At 43.2% G+C, this 18,625-nt stretch overlaps 2 protein-coding genes across 2 annotated transcripts; both read right to left on the reverse strand.

Moving 5' to 3' along the window:
* Positions 1-1,030: 1,030 nt before the first annotated feature.
* On the reverse strand, positions 1,031-5,187 carry LOC144466527 (zinc-binding protein A33-like). The gene is made up of 6 exons (XM_078173774.1): positions 4,334-5,187; positions 2,814-2,909; positions 2,504-2,734; positions 2,376-2,398; positions 2,035-2,153; positions 1,031-1,863 (listed from the first exon to the last, which is right to left on the reverse strand). Exons 1-6 carry the CDS (start codon positions 4,736-4,738, stop codon positions 1,364-1,366), a joined length of 1,374 nt encoding a protein of 457 aa, XP_078029900.1. The 5' UTR covers positions 4,739-5,187; the 3' UTR covers positions 1,031-1,363.
* A 7,061-nt stretch (positions 5,188-12,248) lies between these two features.
* LOC117270576 (zinc-binding protein A33-like) lies at positions 12,249-16,196 on the reverse strand. Its single transcript, XM_078173775.1, has 6 exons — positions 15,371-16,196; positions 14,027-14,122; positions 13,717-13,947; positions 13,589-13,611; positions 13,253-13,371; positions 12,249-13,081 (listed from the first exon to the last, which is right to left on the reverse strand). Exons 1-6 carry the CDS (start codon positions 15,773-15,775, stop codon positions 12,582-12,584), a joined length of 1,374 nt encoding a protein of 457 aa, XP_078029901.1. The 5' UTR covers positions 15,776-16,196; the 3' UTR covers positions 12,249-12,581.
* Between the last annotated feature and the right edge of the window lie 2,429 nt (positions 16,197-18,625).

An 18,625-nucleotide genomic window follows, 5' to 3' on the forward strand; every position in this document is an offset into this window, starting at 1 on the left:
TTACAGTATCTGGAGTCAAGTCTTGCTGTCACTGATGTCTGTCACTGATGGGTTCCCACTCAGTGAGAGATTTGGATGTCTCCTTGCTCACAATAAGGGCGACACCACTGGACTGTACAGCATTTTTTCCAGAGTAAAGGATAGTTGGGCCGTCTTTTGTCACCTTGCATCCTGAACCAGTCCATTGGCACTCGCTCACACCAAGTACGTGCAACTTGTAGTTTTGCATTTCTCTGATGACTTGTGCTGTCTTTGATGTTTTGTACATGATACGAACATTCCATGCTCCAAGACGGATTATAGTTTGGGGTCTTAGGAGACTCTTCTACAAGCAACAGCATTCCCGGGGTGGGTTTTGTTCTGCTACCATCGTACTGCTTGTGGTTTGGCTGCAGCTTCGTTTGGACCCCAGGTTTGTATTTTGCAGTTTCTGTAACACTTGCTGTTTTCCGAGGTAAAGTTGTTGGCCCCACACTCAAACCCCAACTTGGAGGACCATTGCTGCTTTTTGTCTGGACTCTCCCCCATGACCTGCCCGTCTTGGTTAGACCGGCCAGGGACCTTAAGCCCTTGCCGTTATAGCTCACAGGATCTTTGAGACACGCAAGCCCCCCACCACATCAAGGTAGCAGCCCGGGAGGGGTTAGAATTATTACTCCACTGAAATACTGCAGTGTTTCCCTAGACTTCACCTACTGAATGCCACTCTGCAGTTCTGATCCAGGAATAAGGTCAGCTTATCTGAAAAGCAGCATAGTTTATATTTGCACATTTCGTTGCACCGCTTCTTTCAAGTTATCTAAGAGATATTTTTGCCACACAACTGTAAACTGCAATTTTAGCATGGCAAAAATCAGTACATTCAGGTACACTGTTAGTACAAATAACTACACTGTAAACTGGGAAGAATTATTCACTATGATGCAACCAGAGTCTAAAGTGTTATTAAATAACCCTTCTTATCTGACTGATTTCTGTTTCAGTTTATACACTGTCTGTCTTTACACCCTCAGTTCAGAAACAGCAGAACTCAGGAAAATTGTCTTTATTATTTTAATAAGTCTGATCACAGATATTTACATGATTAAACTCTGTTTCATTTGCATTAAAAACATCTGATATATAAAATCAAATCATGACAGTGGATACATTCAGAGTGCATCATAAAATGACATGATTTCAAAAACAGATTCATATATTTAGTCTTCCCTCTATAACCCTGCAGTGGATCCTATATTTCCCATAATTCAGGCTGTTAAAAATGATAAGTTGAAAGTCCAAGCTGAGGTAAACCCAGTGACATCAGGGTTATTTTTTAGAAACTTAAGAAATTTCTTCCACAGCCACTGAAAACATTATACACCTACTGTCTTATCTTCACTGACACTACAGCTGGGAGGATTTTCACATTCCCACGAAAATATGGAGAGACTGTTTCTGTGAAAGTGTATTTGATGGTGTGTACAGGTCTTTTCCTATCAAGGTCAAAAAATGATAGAATCCCTTGGTCATAATCTAGATGCACTCTGATCTTTTGGGGCATTGAACCCTCTAAGTCAAGTCTATCATAACCCTCTTGAATATGTTCTAACAGAATGTGCACATCATGTCTGAGGATGCCCCAGAACCCTTTTGAATTCTTGGTTCTAGCAGCGACACCAACAGCCCAACAGTCCAGCCCCACCTCCACATCCCAGCTGTGTTTTCCAGAGCTAAAGCCTTCAGAGCCGAGAACGTCTGAGTTCTGCAGCCTCTCTGGGTTTCTAGGAAGCGGCTTAGTCTTCAAGTTCTCTGTTGAACGGGTCATGTGTTCTGATATAGTTAATATAGAGTTGCCAGTGTTGGGGTCCAGAGTTACAGGAGCTTTAGAGAAGAACACATAGAAACAAAAGGTTTGTTATATTAAAGGTTTACTGAAGGTATTACAGTGTATTCACACAACAGCCTGGTGTGGTTTGGTGATTAAGTTGATCAGTTATCTGCACACTGCAGATTGAAATGTGAAATAAAGTCAGGCAGAAACACTTTGCTTACTGTATTGGATTATGTCCTTCATCTTCCTCCAGACTGTGAACAGCAGGTTCCCCAGGTGTTTGGCCTCGTCCATCAGGGCTCCTGATGGAGTCTCTGGGTCTGGCAGGTTGTACTGGGATCTGCAGGAATATTAGGCAGCCAAAGATTACCAGTCAAATGTTTTTAATACGCCCACATTGGACTTCCCCACCTTCGATCTAGCTCGCCTCTCCCTGAAACTTTTTAATGAGATGCATCCACATCTTTTCCCCACAGAGTGGATGAGACTCAAACTACCATCAGCCCTCATCTATCTATCACTCAGCTGTGCTTCAATAGAGAGCGTACAGGAAGCAACTTACCGCTTCATTGTGGATCTGACATTCTGTCAAATAAAGAGAAAACAGGGTGATGAATGAATACCTCCAGTTTAGTTAAATATTCAATGTTAAGGTCAGAATATTCATTAACACAGGAAGTCACTGAGTACCAGCATAAATGAGATGTCCTCAGCCATCATCTCCCTCTCTATGGTTCTGATTCTGTCTTCAAGCGAGGAGATCTCTGCAGTCAGATTAACAATCTCGATGTTCATCGCTTCACTCTTGAGCGTCGCCTCTTTCCTCACTGCATCAATCCTGGCAGCCTCCTCTGCTCGCAGGAACTGGTAAAGCTTCAGAAACTCCTCTTTGATCGTCTTCTCAGTCTGCTGAGCCTGGAGCTGAGGAGAGACATCTTTTTGATGATGGAAGACAACACATGTTGCTGATTGTGTTAAAACCATTTAGTTTGTCACCTACCTTGATGTGGCTGGCCATTTTGTCATAGTTGAGTTTGTGTGCTTGAAACGATCCCAGTTTGGTTTTTAAATGCAGTGTCTTAAGCTTGAGTTCAGCCTGCAAATAAAAGCGCATATGTTTAATGTATAGTAAACAGTGGATTAGTTTCACAACACACATTACCTGCTATGTGCAATATGATTAAGTAAGGGTTAATGCCCGACGAGGTGTCCATTATCAGGAATTAATGGATGATGCTTCCGCCTTCTGCCTCCTGCCTATGACCAAATCACAGCCGTGACGATATACGAGTATAACATCACTCCCTCTCATGTGATATTGCTTAATTAAATTATGGAAACCACCAACCCACCCAGACAATTCAGTTATTTTTATTAAAGCAGCTGTGCGGAACTTTTTACCATTTATAAAACTGTCCCTAGTTCGTATCACCCCCCTTGAAGATCCGCATATTTATTTGAACCCAACAGCGACAAAAAAGCCTTTCTCTATATGGCTATTTAGCGTAGCCTGGCTTGGGTCGGACACATCGTAAGTCAGCAAACCAGAATACGGCACCGGGAAGCGGAAGTAAGTCTGCACGCCCACAGTGGCCCGCAGCCATGAAACCACAGAAGAAGAAGGAGCCGTGTTTACGAGTAGGATTTAAGAAACAGGCTAAATGACATGTAGTAGGGAGTAATGAATGATTACGGACACATTGCACACTCTTGTACAGTAGGTGGTGGTATGCACCTGGAAGTTGTTTGCGATCCACAAATAAATTGAGAGAAGAAGAAGAGCTGTGTTTACAGAGAGTGTTCTTCGAGTAAGCGGTACGCAACGGGCATTGCTGAACACATAACACTTTTACCAGATGTGTCTATAAGGACTTGGTTGTACTTTTGATGTCATGGCGGATAACTAAGGAGCACCATCTAAAAGAAAAAGAACAGAAGAACAGAAGAAGGCTAAACAGGACAGTGATAGGGCTCGAGCCCAAACGCGCGTAAACCCTGGTCGGGCAATCGCCAAGTGGAGAGAGCTGAGAGATTTGAAAGGTTTAAAACTGATCCCGAGTTGGCCCTTTTCTTAATCGACAGGTATGTCATTTTTGTTTTTATTTAGAGAATATACCGCAACTTGTTAGACGTTGTTTCACTTCAATATATGACGACATGGAAGTTATAAGCAAGCTAAATGTAACGTTAGCTGATGTGAACTGCTTTTGTCTAGTGACGTTATAACAAATGGCACAAAATTATCTGTGACTGTGACCATGAACACAAATATACAGCAGGCAGTTGTCCTCAGTTTATAAGAAATTCAGAGCTACACCAGAACATTTATGATTTTCCTCTCGCTCTCCAAAACAAATGCATGCGGTAATTGCCAGTTGCAGTCGAGATTTTACGAATGAAGCTGAAGGCTGCAGTTGGAATTTTACGACACCAGGCTGTGGGTGTCATGCCGCTTCAACCAAAAGGGGCGCTATAATCAACGAAAACGGAAGCTGCTTTAAACCATAAATATGTTCTTACCCTAAGGGCTTCTGCTGCTTCGTTGATGGGGTCAAAGTTGTGTTTCTTGTGTTTTTGTGAATCCCTACAAATCACACAGATGAGCTGTTGATCATCCTGACAGAAGAGCTTCAGCCTCTCACCGTGCAGACTGCACATCTCCTCAGATCCTGAGTTCGCTCTCTGACTCCTCTTTTGTCTCAAGGTGTCAGACAGGTTTCTCAGCCGCAGATTTCGTGGAGGCTGAGCCATCGGAAATATTTCCTTACAAACAGGGCATGTCTGGAGTCTACTCTCTCTCCACCACTGCTGAAGACAGTCCTTACAGAAGCTGTGACCGCACAACAAGATAACAGGATCCGTAAATATATCACAGCACACAGGGCAGGTACAGTCCACCTCAGACTGTGATGCGTTGGTGGCCATTCTGTTGGTTTCTCCTGCAGCTGTCAGACAGTTGACTTACTTTCACTTTCACAATTTCAGTCGTATTTGCTCAGCCAGTGTTCAGGATCAGCACTGTTGGCTCCAAACACTCATAAATTCCCTGTTCTATCAACAAAAGTCCCATTTACTGGATTGTCTTGCTTTTTTGGTTTGTTTTCAAATACATTACCACCAGTAGCGTTGGGTACTGACTTCTTGTCCCTTCTTCCTGTTTTCTGTGCTGAGAGGGAGGAGTTGTTGTTTTTTCAGCCCTACAGTTTTGTCCATGCCCTGTGCAGTTAACCGTGACACACACATCTACTACTGACCTCTTGTCCCTTCTTCCTGTTCTTTGTGCAGAAAGGGAGGAGTTTTGCTTCTTTTTTTTATCTCTATAGTTTAATCCCTGCCCTGTGCAGTTAACAGTGACACACACTTCTAGTTTAGCCAAAAAGGAAAGAAGAAATGATCCTGCTCATCTGATTGGTTTCTGTGAAACAAAAAGGCAAACCTACTGTAGACCATATACAGCCTTACAGTTACATTACACTAAAAAAGTGCAAACATAAAAGGTCACTCTTTGTGTACGTGTGATATTCTAATGATTATCACACTGCTCAGACTTTGGTAACAAGTCTCAAAGGACTTTTTTTGGTATATAATTCTTTTATTAATTTAATATTCTTAATTCTTTTGCTATTACGTCTATCTGTTGTGAGAGCAGCATATCGTGTAAGATCTAAGGTTGAAGGTTTTCTGGTGATTTTTGAATCATATATTACACTGTTAACCGTAGACGTCACCTGTCACTCTGCAGTTAGCCCGACAGCTCTGACTCAGGAAGAAGGTCAGCTTATCTGAAAAGCAGCATAGTTCATATTTACACATTTCGCGCACCGCTTCTTTCAGGTTATCTAAAACATATTTCTGTCACACAGCTTTAACTGGCAGATCTGGGACTTTTCCTCATCCATCTGCAACCGACCCAGGACACCCATACTTGTCAAGTTTTGGATTTGAAAATAATGGAAATTTTCCGGCGCCCGCCGCGAGCCATCCCACCACCCCAACCAAGCTCCAGTATCCCTTACGTTTTAAGACAGGTGTACAGGAAATCTAAAATAACCACTTGTCAACCAGACCTGCTGTCGACCCAGGCTACTGTAGGTGGCAGTTCTCGTGAGACTAGTGACAGAGTTCAGTTTGGAGAGGCAGAGGAATGTTTTTTTTTTTTAATTATATTATAATACAGGAGATTTTCAGGAAAATACTAATACAGGAGGTCGTCAGGAAAGAGGGGTAAAATACGGTAGTTTCCCGGCCAAAACGGGAGACTTGACAGCTATGAGGACACCACCTGTTTGAACTGCTGCCCTCAGGCAGGAGATACAGGTCAGTTAAATCAAGGACAAATGGGTTAAAAAACAGATTTTATCTAAAAGCAATAACTGCACTAAACAGTGCACTATGGCTCATCTGTGGAAATATGCTTGAGTGCAGTACAAGAGCTCTGTGCAATGGGCTACCTTGATGTGGCCGGCCATTTTAATCATCATTGAGATTTGTGCTTGAAACGACTCCAGTTTGGTTTTCAAATGCGCTGTGCTATCCTCCTATAGACCATACACAACCTTACAGTTACATTACGCTAAAAGTGCAAATAAAAATCAGGGGGAAAGGTCACTCTTTGTGTAGGCGTAATAGTCTAATGATTAACACACTGCTCAGACTTTGGTAACAAGTCTCAAAGGATTTTTTGTGTATAATTCTTTTAATACTTAAATATTCTTAATTCTTTGGCTAATACTTCTTTCTGTTGTGAGAGCAGGATATTTTAGAATTATTACTTACTTACTTACTTACTTATCCCCTTCGTCCCGGTTGGGGCATAAGGCCGCAATCATACATGGCCACTGAACCCTGTCTCGTGCTTTGGCCTGTGCTTCGTCCCATGAGAGACCCATCTCCTTAAGCTCCATCATCACTGTCCTTTGCCAGGTGTTCTTTGGTCTGCCTTACCTTCTCTTTCCAATCGAGGTCCACCTCAAGGCAACTTTTGGCAACCTTTCACTGGGCATCCTCAACACATGACCGAGCCATCTTAACCTGCTTTTCTTTATCTCAAGGGTGCTTCCTGTCCTCTTGTACAGTTCCTCGTTGGGGATCCTGTTTGGCCAGAAGATGTTACAAACATTTCGCAGGCAGCTATTATGGAAGACATCAACCTTCTTCATGTCAGTTTTTGTTACTCTCCAGCACTCATAGCCATACAGCAGGACAGCCTTAACATTACTGTTGTAGATCCTCATCTTAGTTCTGAGGCTATACTGTTTAGACTTCCTGATGTTATGAAGTTGGCTAAAAGCACCTCTTGCTTTGTTAAGGCATGCCATGATGTCTTTTTGTGTTCCACTTTCGCTGCTTATATGACTTCCGAGGTATATAGAAAATTCAACACATTTCAGCGCTCCTCTGTCGATGGTAATAGGAGGTCCTGTTGGGGTGTTGATGCACATCACCTGAGTCTTTTTCTGGTTTATGTGCAGACCAGTTCGTTTAGCATAATTGCTAAGCCGGTCAGATTTTTCCTGGAGGTGGACACGTGTGTATGACATGACTGCCAGATCGTCTGCAAAGTCAAGGTCTTCCATAAATGCGAATGGGGTCCATTGGATTCCACGGGGGCGATCTGATGTTGTTTGACACATCACCCAGTCTATAATGATTGAGAACAGGATTGGTGAGAGAATGCAACCTTGTCTAACACCACACTTTACAGGAAACGACTCTGGCAGACTGTTATCTAGAATCAAACTGCGTTCAAAGTGTTCATAGAATGTCCTTATGATGTTTACCCTTTTGAGTGGTATTCCATAGGTCCGTACGATCTTCCATAGGCTCTCACGGTGAACACTATCAAACGCCTTCTCAAAATCATTGAAGTTGACGTACAAGGGGGCATTCCACTCAATACACTGTTCTATGATGTTCCTTAGAGTAAAGATCAGGGGCCTCATGTACAAAGGGTGCATACGCAAAAAAACATGGTGTACGTCCTTTTCCACGGCAAAGTCCAGATGTATCAAGAGTGAAATGGCCGTGGAAATGTGCGGTGCCTCACGCCAACTTCATGGCTGGCGTACGCACGTTTCTACAGCTGTTGATCCTTGGGCAACACAGAGGTGATGCTGAGAAGCTGTTAGAATAAATAAATGTGAAAACAATTAGTCCTCAAAGTGATGTGCACATCAGAGAAACATCAACAATTAACACTGATGAACAATTAACACAGCCGCGTGTCTGCAATTAGATGAGTGGATATAAAAGCATGCGCAAAGTGGTGCCGCAAATACCGTTAACAACAACGGCTGCTTTAGCAGTAGTAGAAGATTTGTAAATGGCGCAATACGAAGAGAGCGTGTGTTCAGAGACAGATGGCACTGGCTCATCAGCTGCTTTAGGTTCCTGAGGCCTATCCTCCTGGAACTGTGCGCAGAGCTACAGCTGGCAGCGCGACACGGCGAGGAGCCATGCGCTGCCTGTATCCATACAGGTTCTGACCACATTGGGGTTCTTAGCTCCAGGGGCATTCCAGAGGGAGCTGGCCGACCGATCGGGACTGTGCCAGTCGAACCTGAGCCGAGCCATGCCAGCTGTGTGGGACGGAAGTATCCGCATGTCAGCCAGGTATATCAAATTCCCATAGCTGAACAGGCCAACATTAAAGCGCAATTTGCAACGACAGCCAGTTTTCCTAACGTTATTGGAGCTATCGACTGCACACACACATGACTACAGTATAAAAGCACAATCACAGGATGAATTTGTTTATGTCAACAGGAAGCATTTTCATTCGATCAATGTACAGATCATATGTGATGCGCAATTGCAATTAATCAACATTGTGGCGAGGTGGCCTGGTTTAACGCACGATTCATACATTCTGAGTAACAGCATGGCTGGGAACAGACTACAAGCTGGCACTGTGCGCGACGGGTGCCTTCTTGGTAAGTAATTTATTTGTTTAATTGTCCTAATATTAATCCCCCGATGCGCACTGAGCATGTGCACCCCCAAATATTATCCTGTCTTCACAGCATCAGTACTAGTCAGTGGTTAAAGTTAGTGACTTGCTGTTTTTTGCTGGTTAAACTACAGCTTCAGAGCTTTCTAACAAGCCCCTGATTGTCTCTGTGTGTAAAGTACTCATGTCAATAAACCCGTGCGTAAAGTGTGACATTTCTTAATCAGCCACACCTTTTCCCCGGTGCACTTCTGCATTCATTTACAACAATAGTGTGTGATCCGTGTAAGTGGTGTATAAAATTAACACATGGAAACTGTAAATCCAGTTCACATAATTATTTGTCTGCTTTCAACTGACCCCAGGCGACTCTCTGTTCAAATGGGGTGAGCTCCTCCTCTCCTGTCCCTCCGCCTGTTTTAGCCACACTTTGGCGGTGGGCAGCCCTCCTCCGCTTCACGTCCACCTTAATGTCGGACCACTTCTTTTTTAATTCTGCGTGGGTACGCTTTTCTGTCCCCACAGCATTGACAGCCTCACACACACTCTCCCACTCACTCACCTTGCATTTTGTATTGATGCCGGAGGACAGCGTGCCAAAAAGTACATTTTTGTGCGCCTCCACTTCAGTGAGCGTCTCCAATTCGCATTCTGTGAAGTTTTTCTTCTGTCCCGCCTTACTCATTCTTTTTAGTTTTCTGATCGTGCAGAGAGGGGAATTTTAGGTGCAGGATTCATTTAAATATGATTTGCATATTTAAATAGGGGCGTGGACAGGGAGGGGCCGGGTACTCCAACATGTGCGCTCAATTCCACGTTGATTGGGATGTACAAAGGAAATGTGCTTGGATTCATGTGTATGCACAGATTCATACATCTGGATATTTTTATGCGTACGACGTTTTCTGGATTTAAGCGTACGCCATGTTTCAGTAGGAAATCCACGCAAGTCTTTGTACATGAGGCCCCAGGTCTATGCATCCTCGACCTTTACGGAATCCAGCCTGTTCTTCTCTAAGCTTGGAATCTATGGCATTTTCCAATCTCTCAAAGAGAACTCTGCAGCAGATCTTGCTACGGACGGAGAGAAGTGTTATGCCTTGCCAGTTGTTACAATTCTTCAGATTTCCTTTCTCAGGAAGCCTGCATATGAGACCCTTGCTCCAATCCTTTGTAATGACATTTTGCTCCCAGATCTTAGCAAAGAGCTCAGTCAAAACCCTGGAGGCTGTGGTGATATCTGGCATAAGTAGTTCTGCCTGCAGCAAATCAATTCCAGGGGCCTTCTTCATTTCGATTGCTGCTTCTACTTCAGCATGGGATGGAGGGTTGGTGTTCACGTCTATGTTATCCAGAGGTTCTGGAGCTACAGGCTCTTCAGGTTCTGGTTGGTTAAGCACTTCTTCAAAATGTTGGGCCCATCTTACAGCTTGTCCCCTTTCAGTTGTTAACGGTCTTCCTTGTTTATCCTTAACTAATTTATTGCAGATGTTCCTTCGACCACTTAGCTGTTTTGTGATCTTATACACTGTACCGAGTTGTCCCTTAGCTGCTGCCATCTCTGATTCACATGCCAGTTTCTCCATAAAGGCTCTCTTATCCCTCTGGGCACTCCTCTTGACTTCCATGTCTTTCGCCCAATATTCCTCTTTTGCACGTTCAGTTAGTCTAGGTGACTTTGCACTCAGTAGTTTGTCTTTGGCTTTCCTTCTCTCACTTATTTTTGTCCATGTCTCAGGTGTTATCCATCATTTATCTCCTTTCTTTCTAAAGCCTGAGACAATCTCTGCTGTTTCCTTATATGCTTTTGTTATGTTGCCCCACGTTCTCTAAACATTGTTCTTACCTTCTTTCTTTTTGCCATTTCCTTCTCCACCTTCATCAAGAGTCTTGAAGCGGTTTCTAAGCTTGATGCTGAACACTTTCTGGACTTATGGCGCAAGAAGCTTGTTGATGTTAAGCACTTTGCACGGTTGTTGTTTGATACTAGGTGTTGCTCGTAGTTTTAACCTGACCTTGGCTATCACAAGATAGTGGTCACTGCCAACATCCGCCCCACGATGAACTTTGACATCCAGGAGAGATCGTTGCCATTTCTTGTTGACGATGACGTGGTCAATCTGACTGACAGTATGCCCATCTGTGGATCTCCAGCTTAATTTATGGATGTCTTTGTGTTGGAAGATGGTTCCATCTATTTTGCATCTGTTGTTCAGGCAAAATTCGACAAGCCTCTCTCCATTGTCGTTGATGGTTCCACAGCCGTGCCACCCCATTACATCTTCTCTCCCGATGTTATCACTTACTACTTTTGCATTCAGATCTCTCATTATCAGTAGCAAGTTGTGTTGTGGGACTTTGGAGACCTCACGTTGTAGCTGTTCGTACCAGTCGCCCTCGTCTTCCTCCTCTGCCTCGTTTGTAGGGGTATAACACTGTAAGATGGTCAGTTTACAGTATCTGGAGTCAAGTCTTGCTGTCACTGATGTCTGTCACTGATGGGTTCCCACTCAGTGAGAGATTTGGATGTCTCCTTGCTCACAATAAGGGCGACACCACTGGACTGTACAGCATTTTTTCCAGAGTAAAGGATAGTTGGGCCGTCTTTTGTCACCTTGCATCCTGAACCAGTCCATTGGCACTCGCTCACACCAAGTACGTGCAACTTGTAGTTTTGCATTTCTCTGATGACTTGTGCTGTCTTTGATGTTTTGTACATGATACGAACATTCCATGCTCCAAGACGGATTATAGTTTGGGGTCTTAGGAGACTCTTCTACAAGCAACAGCATTCCCGGGGTGGGTTTTGTTCTGCTACCATCGTACTGCTTGTGGTTTGGCTGCAGCTTCGTTTGGACCCCAGGTTTGTATTTTGCAGTTTCTGTAACACTTGCTGTTTTCCGAGGTAAAGTTGTTGGCCCCACACTCAAACCCCAACTTGGAGGACCATTGCTGCTTTTTGTCTGGACTCTCCCCCATGACCTGCCCGTCTTGGTTAGACCGGCCAGGGACCTTAAGCCCTTGCCGTTATAGCTCACAGGATCTTTGAGACACGCAAGCCCCCCACCACATCAAGGTAGCAGCCCGGGAGGGGTTAGAATTATTACTCCACTGAAATACTGCAGTGTTTCCCTAGACTTCACCTACTGAATGCCACTCTGCAGTTCTGATCCAGGAATAAGGTCAGCTTATCTGAAAAGCAGCATAGTTTATATTTGCACATTTCGTTGCACCGCTTCTTTCAAGTTATCTAAGAGATATTTTTGCCACACAACTTAACTGTAAACTGCAATTTTAGCATGGCAAAAATCAGTACATTCAGGTACACTGTTAGTACAAATAACTACACTGTAAACTGGGAAGAATTATTCACTATGATGCAACCAGAGTCTAAAGTGTTATTAAATAACCCTTCTTATCTGACTGATTTCTGTTTCAGTTTATACACTGTCTGTCTTTACACCCTCAGTTCAGAAACAGCAGAACTCAGGAAAATTGTCTTTATTATTTTAATAAGTCTGATCACAGATATTTACATGATTAAACTCTGTTTCATTTGCATTAAAAACATCTGATATATAAAATCAAATCATGACAGTGGATACATTCAGAGTGCATCATAAAATGACATGATTTCAAAAACAGATTCATATATTTAGTCTTCCCTCTATAACCCTGCAGTGGATCCTATATTTCCCATAATTCAGGCTGTTAAAAATGATAAGTTGAAAGTCCAAGCTGAGGTAAACCCAGTGACATCAGGGTTATTTTTTAGAAACTTAAGAAATTTCTTCCACAGCCACTGAAAACATTATACACCTACTGTCTTATCTTCACTGACACTACAGCTGGGAGGATTTTCACATTCCCACGAAAATATGGAGAGACTGTTTCTGTGAAAGTGTATTTGATGGTGTGTACAGGTCTTTTCCTATCAAGGTCAAAAAATGATAGAATCCCTTGGTCATAATCTAGATGCACTCTGATCTTTTGGGGCATTGAACCCTCTAAGTCAAGTCTATCATAACCCTCTTGAATATGTTCTAACAGAATGTGCACATCATGTCTGAGGATGCCCCAGAACCCTTTTGAATTCTTGGTTCTAGCAGCGACACCAACAGCCCAACAGTCCAGCCCCACCTCCACATCCCAGCTGTGTTTTCCAGAGCTAAAGCCTTCAGAGCCGAGAACGTCTGAGTTCTGCAGCCTCTCTGGGTTTCTAGGAAGCGGCTTAGTCTTCAAGTTCTCTGTTGAACGGGTCATGTGTTCTGATATAGTTAATATAGAGTTGCCAGTGTTGGGGTCCAGAGTTACAGGAGCTTTAGAGAAGAACACATAGAAACAAAAGGTTTGTTATATTAAAGGTTTACTGAAGGTATTACAGTGTATTCACACAACAGCCTGGTGTGGTTTGGTGATTAAGTTGATCAGTTATCTGCACATTGCAGATTGAAATGTGAAATAAAGTCAGGCAGAAACACTTTGCTTACTGTATTGGATTATGTCCTTCATCTTCCTCCAGACTGTGAACAGCAGGTTCCCCAGGTGTTTGGCCTCGTCCATCAGGGCTCCTGATGGAGTCTCTGGGTCTGGCAGGTTGTACTGGGATCTGCAGGAATATTAGGCAGCCAAAGATTACCAGTCAAATGTTTTTAATACGCCCACATTGGACTTCCCCACCTTCGATCTAGCTCGCCTCTCCCTGAAACTTTTTAATGAGATGCATCCACATCTTTTCCCCACAGAGTGGATGAGACTCAAACTACCATCAGCCCTGACTATCACTCAGCTGTGCTTCAATAGAGAGCGTACAGGAAGCAACTTACCGCTTCATTGTGGATCTGACATTCTGTCAAATAAAGAGAAAACAGGGTGATGAATGAATACCTCCAGTTTAGTTAAATATTCAATGTTAAGGTCAGAATATTCATTAACACAGGAAGTCACTGAGTACCAGCATAAATGAGATGTCCTCAGCCATCATCTCCCTCTCTGTGGTTCTGATTCTGTCTTCAAGCGAGGAGATCTCTGCAGTCAGATTTACAATCCTGATGTTCACCGCTTCACTCTTGAGCGTCGCCTCTTTCCTCACTGCATCAATCCTGGCAGCCTCCTCTGCTCGCAGGAACTGGTAAAGCTTCAGAAACTCCTCTTTGATCGTCTTCTCAGTCTGCTGAGCCTGGAGCTGAGGAGAGACATCTTTTTGATGATGGAAGACAACACATGTTGCTGATTGTGTTAAAACCATTTAGTTTGTCACCTACCTTGATGTGGCTGGCCATTTTGTCATAGTTGAGTTTGTGTGCTTGAAACGATCCCAGTTTGGTTTTTAAATGCAGTGTCTTAAGCTTGAGTTCAGCCTGCAAATAAAGGCGCATATGTTTAATGCATAGTAAACAGTGGATTAGTTTCACAACACACATTACCTGCTATGTGCAATGTGATGAATTATTTCTTAATGCAGCTGTGCGGAACTTTCCGTTTTCGTTGATTATAGCGCCCCTTTTGGTCGAAGCGGCATGACACCCACAGCCTGGTGTCGTAAAATTCCGACTGCAGCCTTCGGCTTCATTCGTAAAATCTCGACTGCAACTGGCAATTACCGCATGCATTTGTTTTGGAGAGCGAGAGGAAAATCATAAATGTTCTGGTGTAGCTCTGAATTTCTTATAAACTGAGGACAGCTGCCTGCTGTATATTTGTGTTCATGGTCACAGTCACAGATAATTTTGTGGCGTTTGTTATAACGTCACTAGACAAAAGCAGTTCACATCAGCTAACGTTACATTTAGCTTGCTTATAACTTCCATGTCGTCATATATTGAAGTGAAACAACGTCTAACAAGTTGCGGTATATTCTCTAAATAAAAACAAAAATGACATACCTGTCGATTAAGAAAAGGGCCAACTCGGGATCAGTTTTAAACCTTTCAAATCTCTCAGCTCTCTCCACTTGGTGAATGCCCGACCGAGGTTTACACGCGTTTGGGCTCGAGCCCTATCACTGTCCCGTTTAGCCTTCTTCTATTCTTTTTCTTTTAGATGGTGCTCCTTAGTTATCCGCCATGACATCGAAAGTACGACCAAGTCCTTATAGACACATCTGGTAAAAGTGTTATGTGTTCAGCAATGCCCGTTGCGTACCGCTTACTCGAAGAACACTCTCTGTAAACACAGCTCTTCTTCTTCTCTCAATTTATTGGCGGATCACAAACAACTTCCAGGTGCATACCACCACCTACTGTACAAGAGTGTGCAATGTGTCCGTAATCATTCATTACTCCCTACTACATGTCATTTAGCCTGTTTCTTAAATCCTACTCGTAAACACGGCTCCTTCTTCTTCTGTGGTTTAATGGCTGCGGGCCACTGCGGGCGTGCAGACTTACTTCTGCCTCCAGGTGCCGTATTCTGGTTTGCTGACTTCCGCTGTGTCCGACCCGAGAAAGGCTTTTTTGTTGCTGTTGGGTTCAAATAAATATGCGGATCTTCAAGGGGGGTGATACGAACTAGGGACAGTTTTATAAATGGTAAAAAGTTCCGCACAGCTGGTTTAAATGATCAAACCAAAAATTCTGTTTGTTTTATAAATATATATATTTGCTTACCCTGTAGGCTTCTGCTGCTTCATTGATGGGGAAGCAGTTGTGTTTCTTATGGTTTTGTGAATCTCGACAAATCACACAGATGAGCTGTTGATCATCCTGACAGAAGAGCCTCAGCCTCTCACCGTGCAGACTGCACATCTCCTCAGATCCTGAGTTCGCTCTCTGACTCCTCTTTCGTCTCAAGGTGTCAGACAGGTTTCTCAGCGCCAGATTACGTGGAGGCTGAGCCATCGGAAATATTTCCTTACAAACAGGGCATGTCTGTAGTCTACTCTGTCTCCACCACTGCTGAAGACAGTCCTTACAGAAGCTGTGCCCGCACAACAAGAGCACAGGATCCGTGAATATATCACAGCACACAGGGCAGGTACAGTCCACCTCAGACTGTGATGCACTGGAGGCCATTCTGTTGATTCCTTGTTCGGCTGTCAGACAGCTGACTTACTTGCTCGTGTTTGTTCAGCCTGTCCTCAGGCTCAGCACTTTTAGTTCCAAACGCTTTCTACAAACACTCAAGAATTCCCTGTTACGTAACTTAACGTCGGATTAACTGAATTATCTTCCGTATTTTCGTCACAAATGTACAAATACATTACCACGAGCAGGTTTAGGTGTGGACGTCTCGTCACTTCTTCCTGACATTTGTGTGAAAAAGGAGGAGTTCTGTTTTTTTATCCATGCAGTTCTGCCCTGCCCTGTGCAGTTAATAGAAACACACTCATCTGGTTCAACCAAAGTATGAGGAAAGAAAAATTCCTACTTATCTGATTGGTTTCTGTGTGACACAATGGTGAACTAGACCATGCAACCTGTTACACTTCCTTCACAGGCTTAAGAGAGGTATAACATTAAGCTAAATGTGTATCTTCAGTGTTCATTGTTCAGGAGGTTTTTAGTGGGATTAAGACAGGTAAAAACACTGGAAAAAGCTGTTTCAAGTTAGAAGAAGAAGAAGAAGAAGAAGAAGATTTACTTTACAAATCCTGAGTGTGAGAACACACACCTGAAATATGCACACATGCACTACCAGGGCCTATACATTAAAGTTGGGGTTTGGTTGGGGTTGGGGTTTGGTGCCTTACCTAGCCCAGGAGGTGAACTGGCACCTCTCCAGCTACCAGTCCATACTCCATATTTGGTCCAGGTGGGGACTCCTGACATATTCTAAAAACTTTTAGTAAGGAGTCCTAGCTTAGGAAAGTTCTCGGAGCAGCTCTGAGCAAGGAAGAGACAGAAACTTTTACCTTAGTGAGGAGGTGTGGTTGACCCAGTTGCTAGGTACGATGCATTCTTTTAACAGGTGTGATTGGTTGTCACAGACAGACCATTTTGTGAGCCTGCAAGGTGTGGACACCCAGTGGAAATGAAATGAACTGCTGACTGTGAAAGTGTTGACATTGTTCGTGTGATCACTCTGCTGATGGAAGGTTGAGACAGACTCAAGTCATCACTGCTGCACTGCTGCATTTTTCCAGTTTTGCAAATATCTCATTGTGATCATTTTATTAATGCCATTAATGTGTTAGGTGGGAAATGTGTGCGTATCCCTAATAACATAAACCATGCACATTATCCCTGCAGGATCTAATCTGTAGTGTTTCATTTACTCATCATCATCATCCAGTGTTTGTAGAATATTTCTCCAAACTCTTTGTGTTTCCACCATTTTCTCCTCTGCTGAAGAAACTCTTCAGCTTCTTAAAAGTTCTCCTCCCTGCTCCTAACAGTTTTCACCTTCTGAGCTCTTTTAAGGTCTAAGATGCTCTGTTAATAACATTTATCTTTACAAGGACCTACTCTTAACTTTAAGGGGAAATTCTAGTCACTAGGAGCAACTCTGTATTAGGAAGCTTCGTGAATACGGCCCTAGAACTTTGAGTGCTTTACTCCACTACATTTCAGAGGGAAATATTGTACCTTTTGCTCCGATACATTTATTTGTAATCCAGTTTAATAATACAAAATATAATAAACAAATAAATTATTATGTAATATTATAGACTGAGATAAAACTTAATTGATCCCTGGGAGGAAATTCACAAGCTACCCTAAGTACGTTAAAGTCAGAAACACTTTTGGCGAAAAAACTTATTTTACTTATTGCCATTTGCAGTATTATATTTGGTGGCATGGCTCTGTTCTGGGGCCCCTCCTGAGGCAGAGAGAGCAAACCTCCCTGCCCTTCCATGTGCCTACATGGAAAGCCTAAGGCAGGGAGAGCAGCAGCAAAGACCCCCGGGAACAGAACAGAGCAGCATCAATGACAAACAGAAATGACATTGATAAGTCAGACACAGCATGAAAAGGAGGCGCTGGGGTGGAGGCAGGTTGCAAAGCAGCATACAGAGGAAGCAGCAACAGTCGGCCGGCCAGAGCAGTTTAAATAGGGAGCCTTGAATGAGATTCACCAATTGGCTGCGTAGAAAGGAATGATGTGATCTATCAGCTGGACCCTTCCATGAATCAGCTGCTCCATCAATTGATTGGGTGTTTGAGATCAGCTGATGTAGCTGGGATGTGAGCTGAGCTTGACATCGTGTGCTGTCTGAACTACCGCTATGCTCAATTTTGATGCCAACACATTTGTACTTTTCCTCAAGTTGAATTTCAAATTCAGGGCTTTTAGTTTTAACAGAGTACTTTTTTTACACTGTGGTATTTTTTACTTTTACTTCAGCACAAGTTTACTGCAATCACAGCAGTTCTACAACACTGGTCTGGTTGTGTTAATGAGGCCTGAAGAGGGCTTCTGTGTGTCAGCATAAGCAGTCTGCAGCTTATTTTACACAAATTTTAGAAAGACAATGCCCATGAAATACCAGAGTCTCAATCCCTGGTTTTCAACTTTTGTGAGATATCTCATTAATAATGGTGCAATTGGATGATATCAAATTTGCTGCAGGAGTAGGTGGATACAGGATTTGATAACAGTCCTCGAACTTGATGACACAGCATCGACTATGAGGCTATTCTTCAGAGCAGGACATGATGTAAGATGTTTCTGAGGCGGTAACGTATGGAAGGATAATGCACAGAGATCTGGTCACTTTTTAACAAACAGATTTTCTTTAACATCTCCCTCTTTCTCCCTCTCTGTCTCTTTCATTCACATTAACATGCGCACGAGCTACACACATTGAGTTCACAGCAGTGAAAATCACAAGTGATTTGCCCCCTGACCGCTGCAGCAATAGCTATCAAAGGCTAACTGTTTTAACATGACAGCACACACCACCATGTGGCCAGCTGACATAC

Source organism: Epinephelus lanceolatus, chromosome 13 (assembly GCF_041903045.1).
Source record: "Epinephelus lanceolatus isolate andai-2023 chromosome 13, ASM4190304v1, whole genome shotgun sequence".
Classification (NCBI taxonomy): domain Eukaryota; kingdom Metazoa; phylum Chordata; class Actinopteri; order Perciformes; family Serranidae; genus Epinephelus; species Epinephelus lanceolatus.

Bases quoted from the DNA above. Each gene is read 5' to 3' on its own strand.
- LOC117270576 (XM_078173775.1), bottom strand. From the start codon at position 15,775: ATGGCCTCCAGTGCATCACAGTCTGAGGTGGACTGTACCTGCCCTGTG. The intron at 13,612-13,716 runs GTACTCAGTGAC...TTTATTTGACAG, and splicing joins AGGACATCTCATTTATGCTG to AATGTCAGATCCACAATGAA. The intron at 13,082-13,252 runs GTAAGCAAAGTG...TCTTCTCTAAAG, and splicing joins GAAGGACATAATCCAATACA to CTCCTGTAACTCTGGACCCC.
- LOC144466527 (XM_078173774.1), bottom strand. From the start codon at position 4,738: ATGGCCACCAACGCATCACAGTCTGAGGTGGACTGTACCTGCCCTGTG. The intron at 2,154-2,375 runs GTAAGTTGCTTC...ATATTCCTGCAG, and splicing joins GTCAGATCCACAATGAAGCG to ATCCCAGTACAACCTGCCAG. The intron at 1,864-2,034 runs GTAAGCAAAGTG...TCTTCTCTAAAG, and splicing joins GAAGGACATAATCCAATACA to CTCCTGTAACTCTGGACCCC.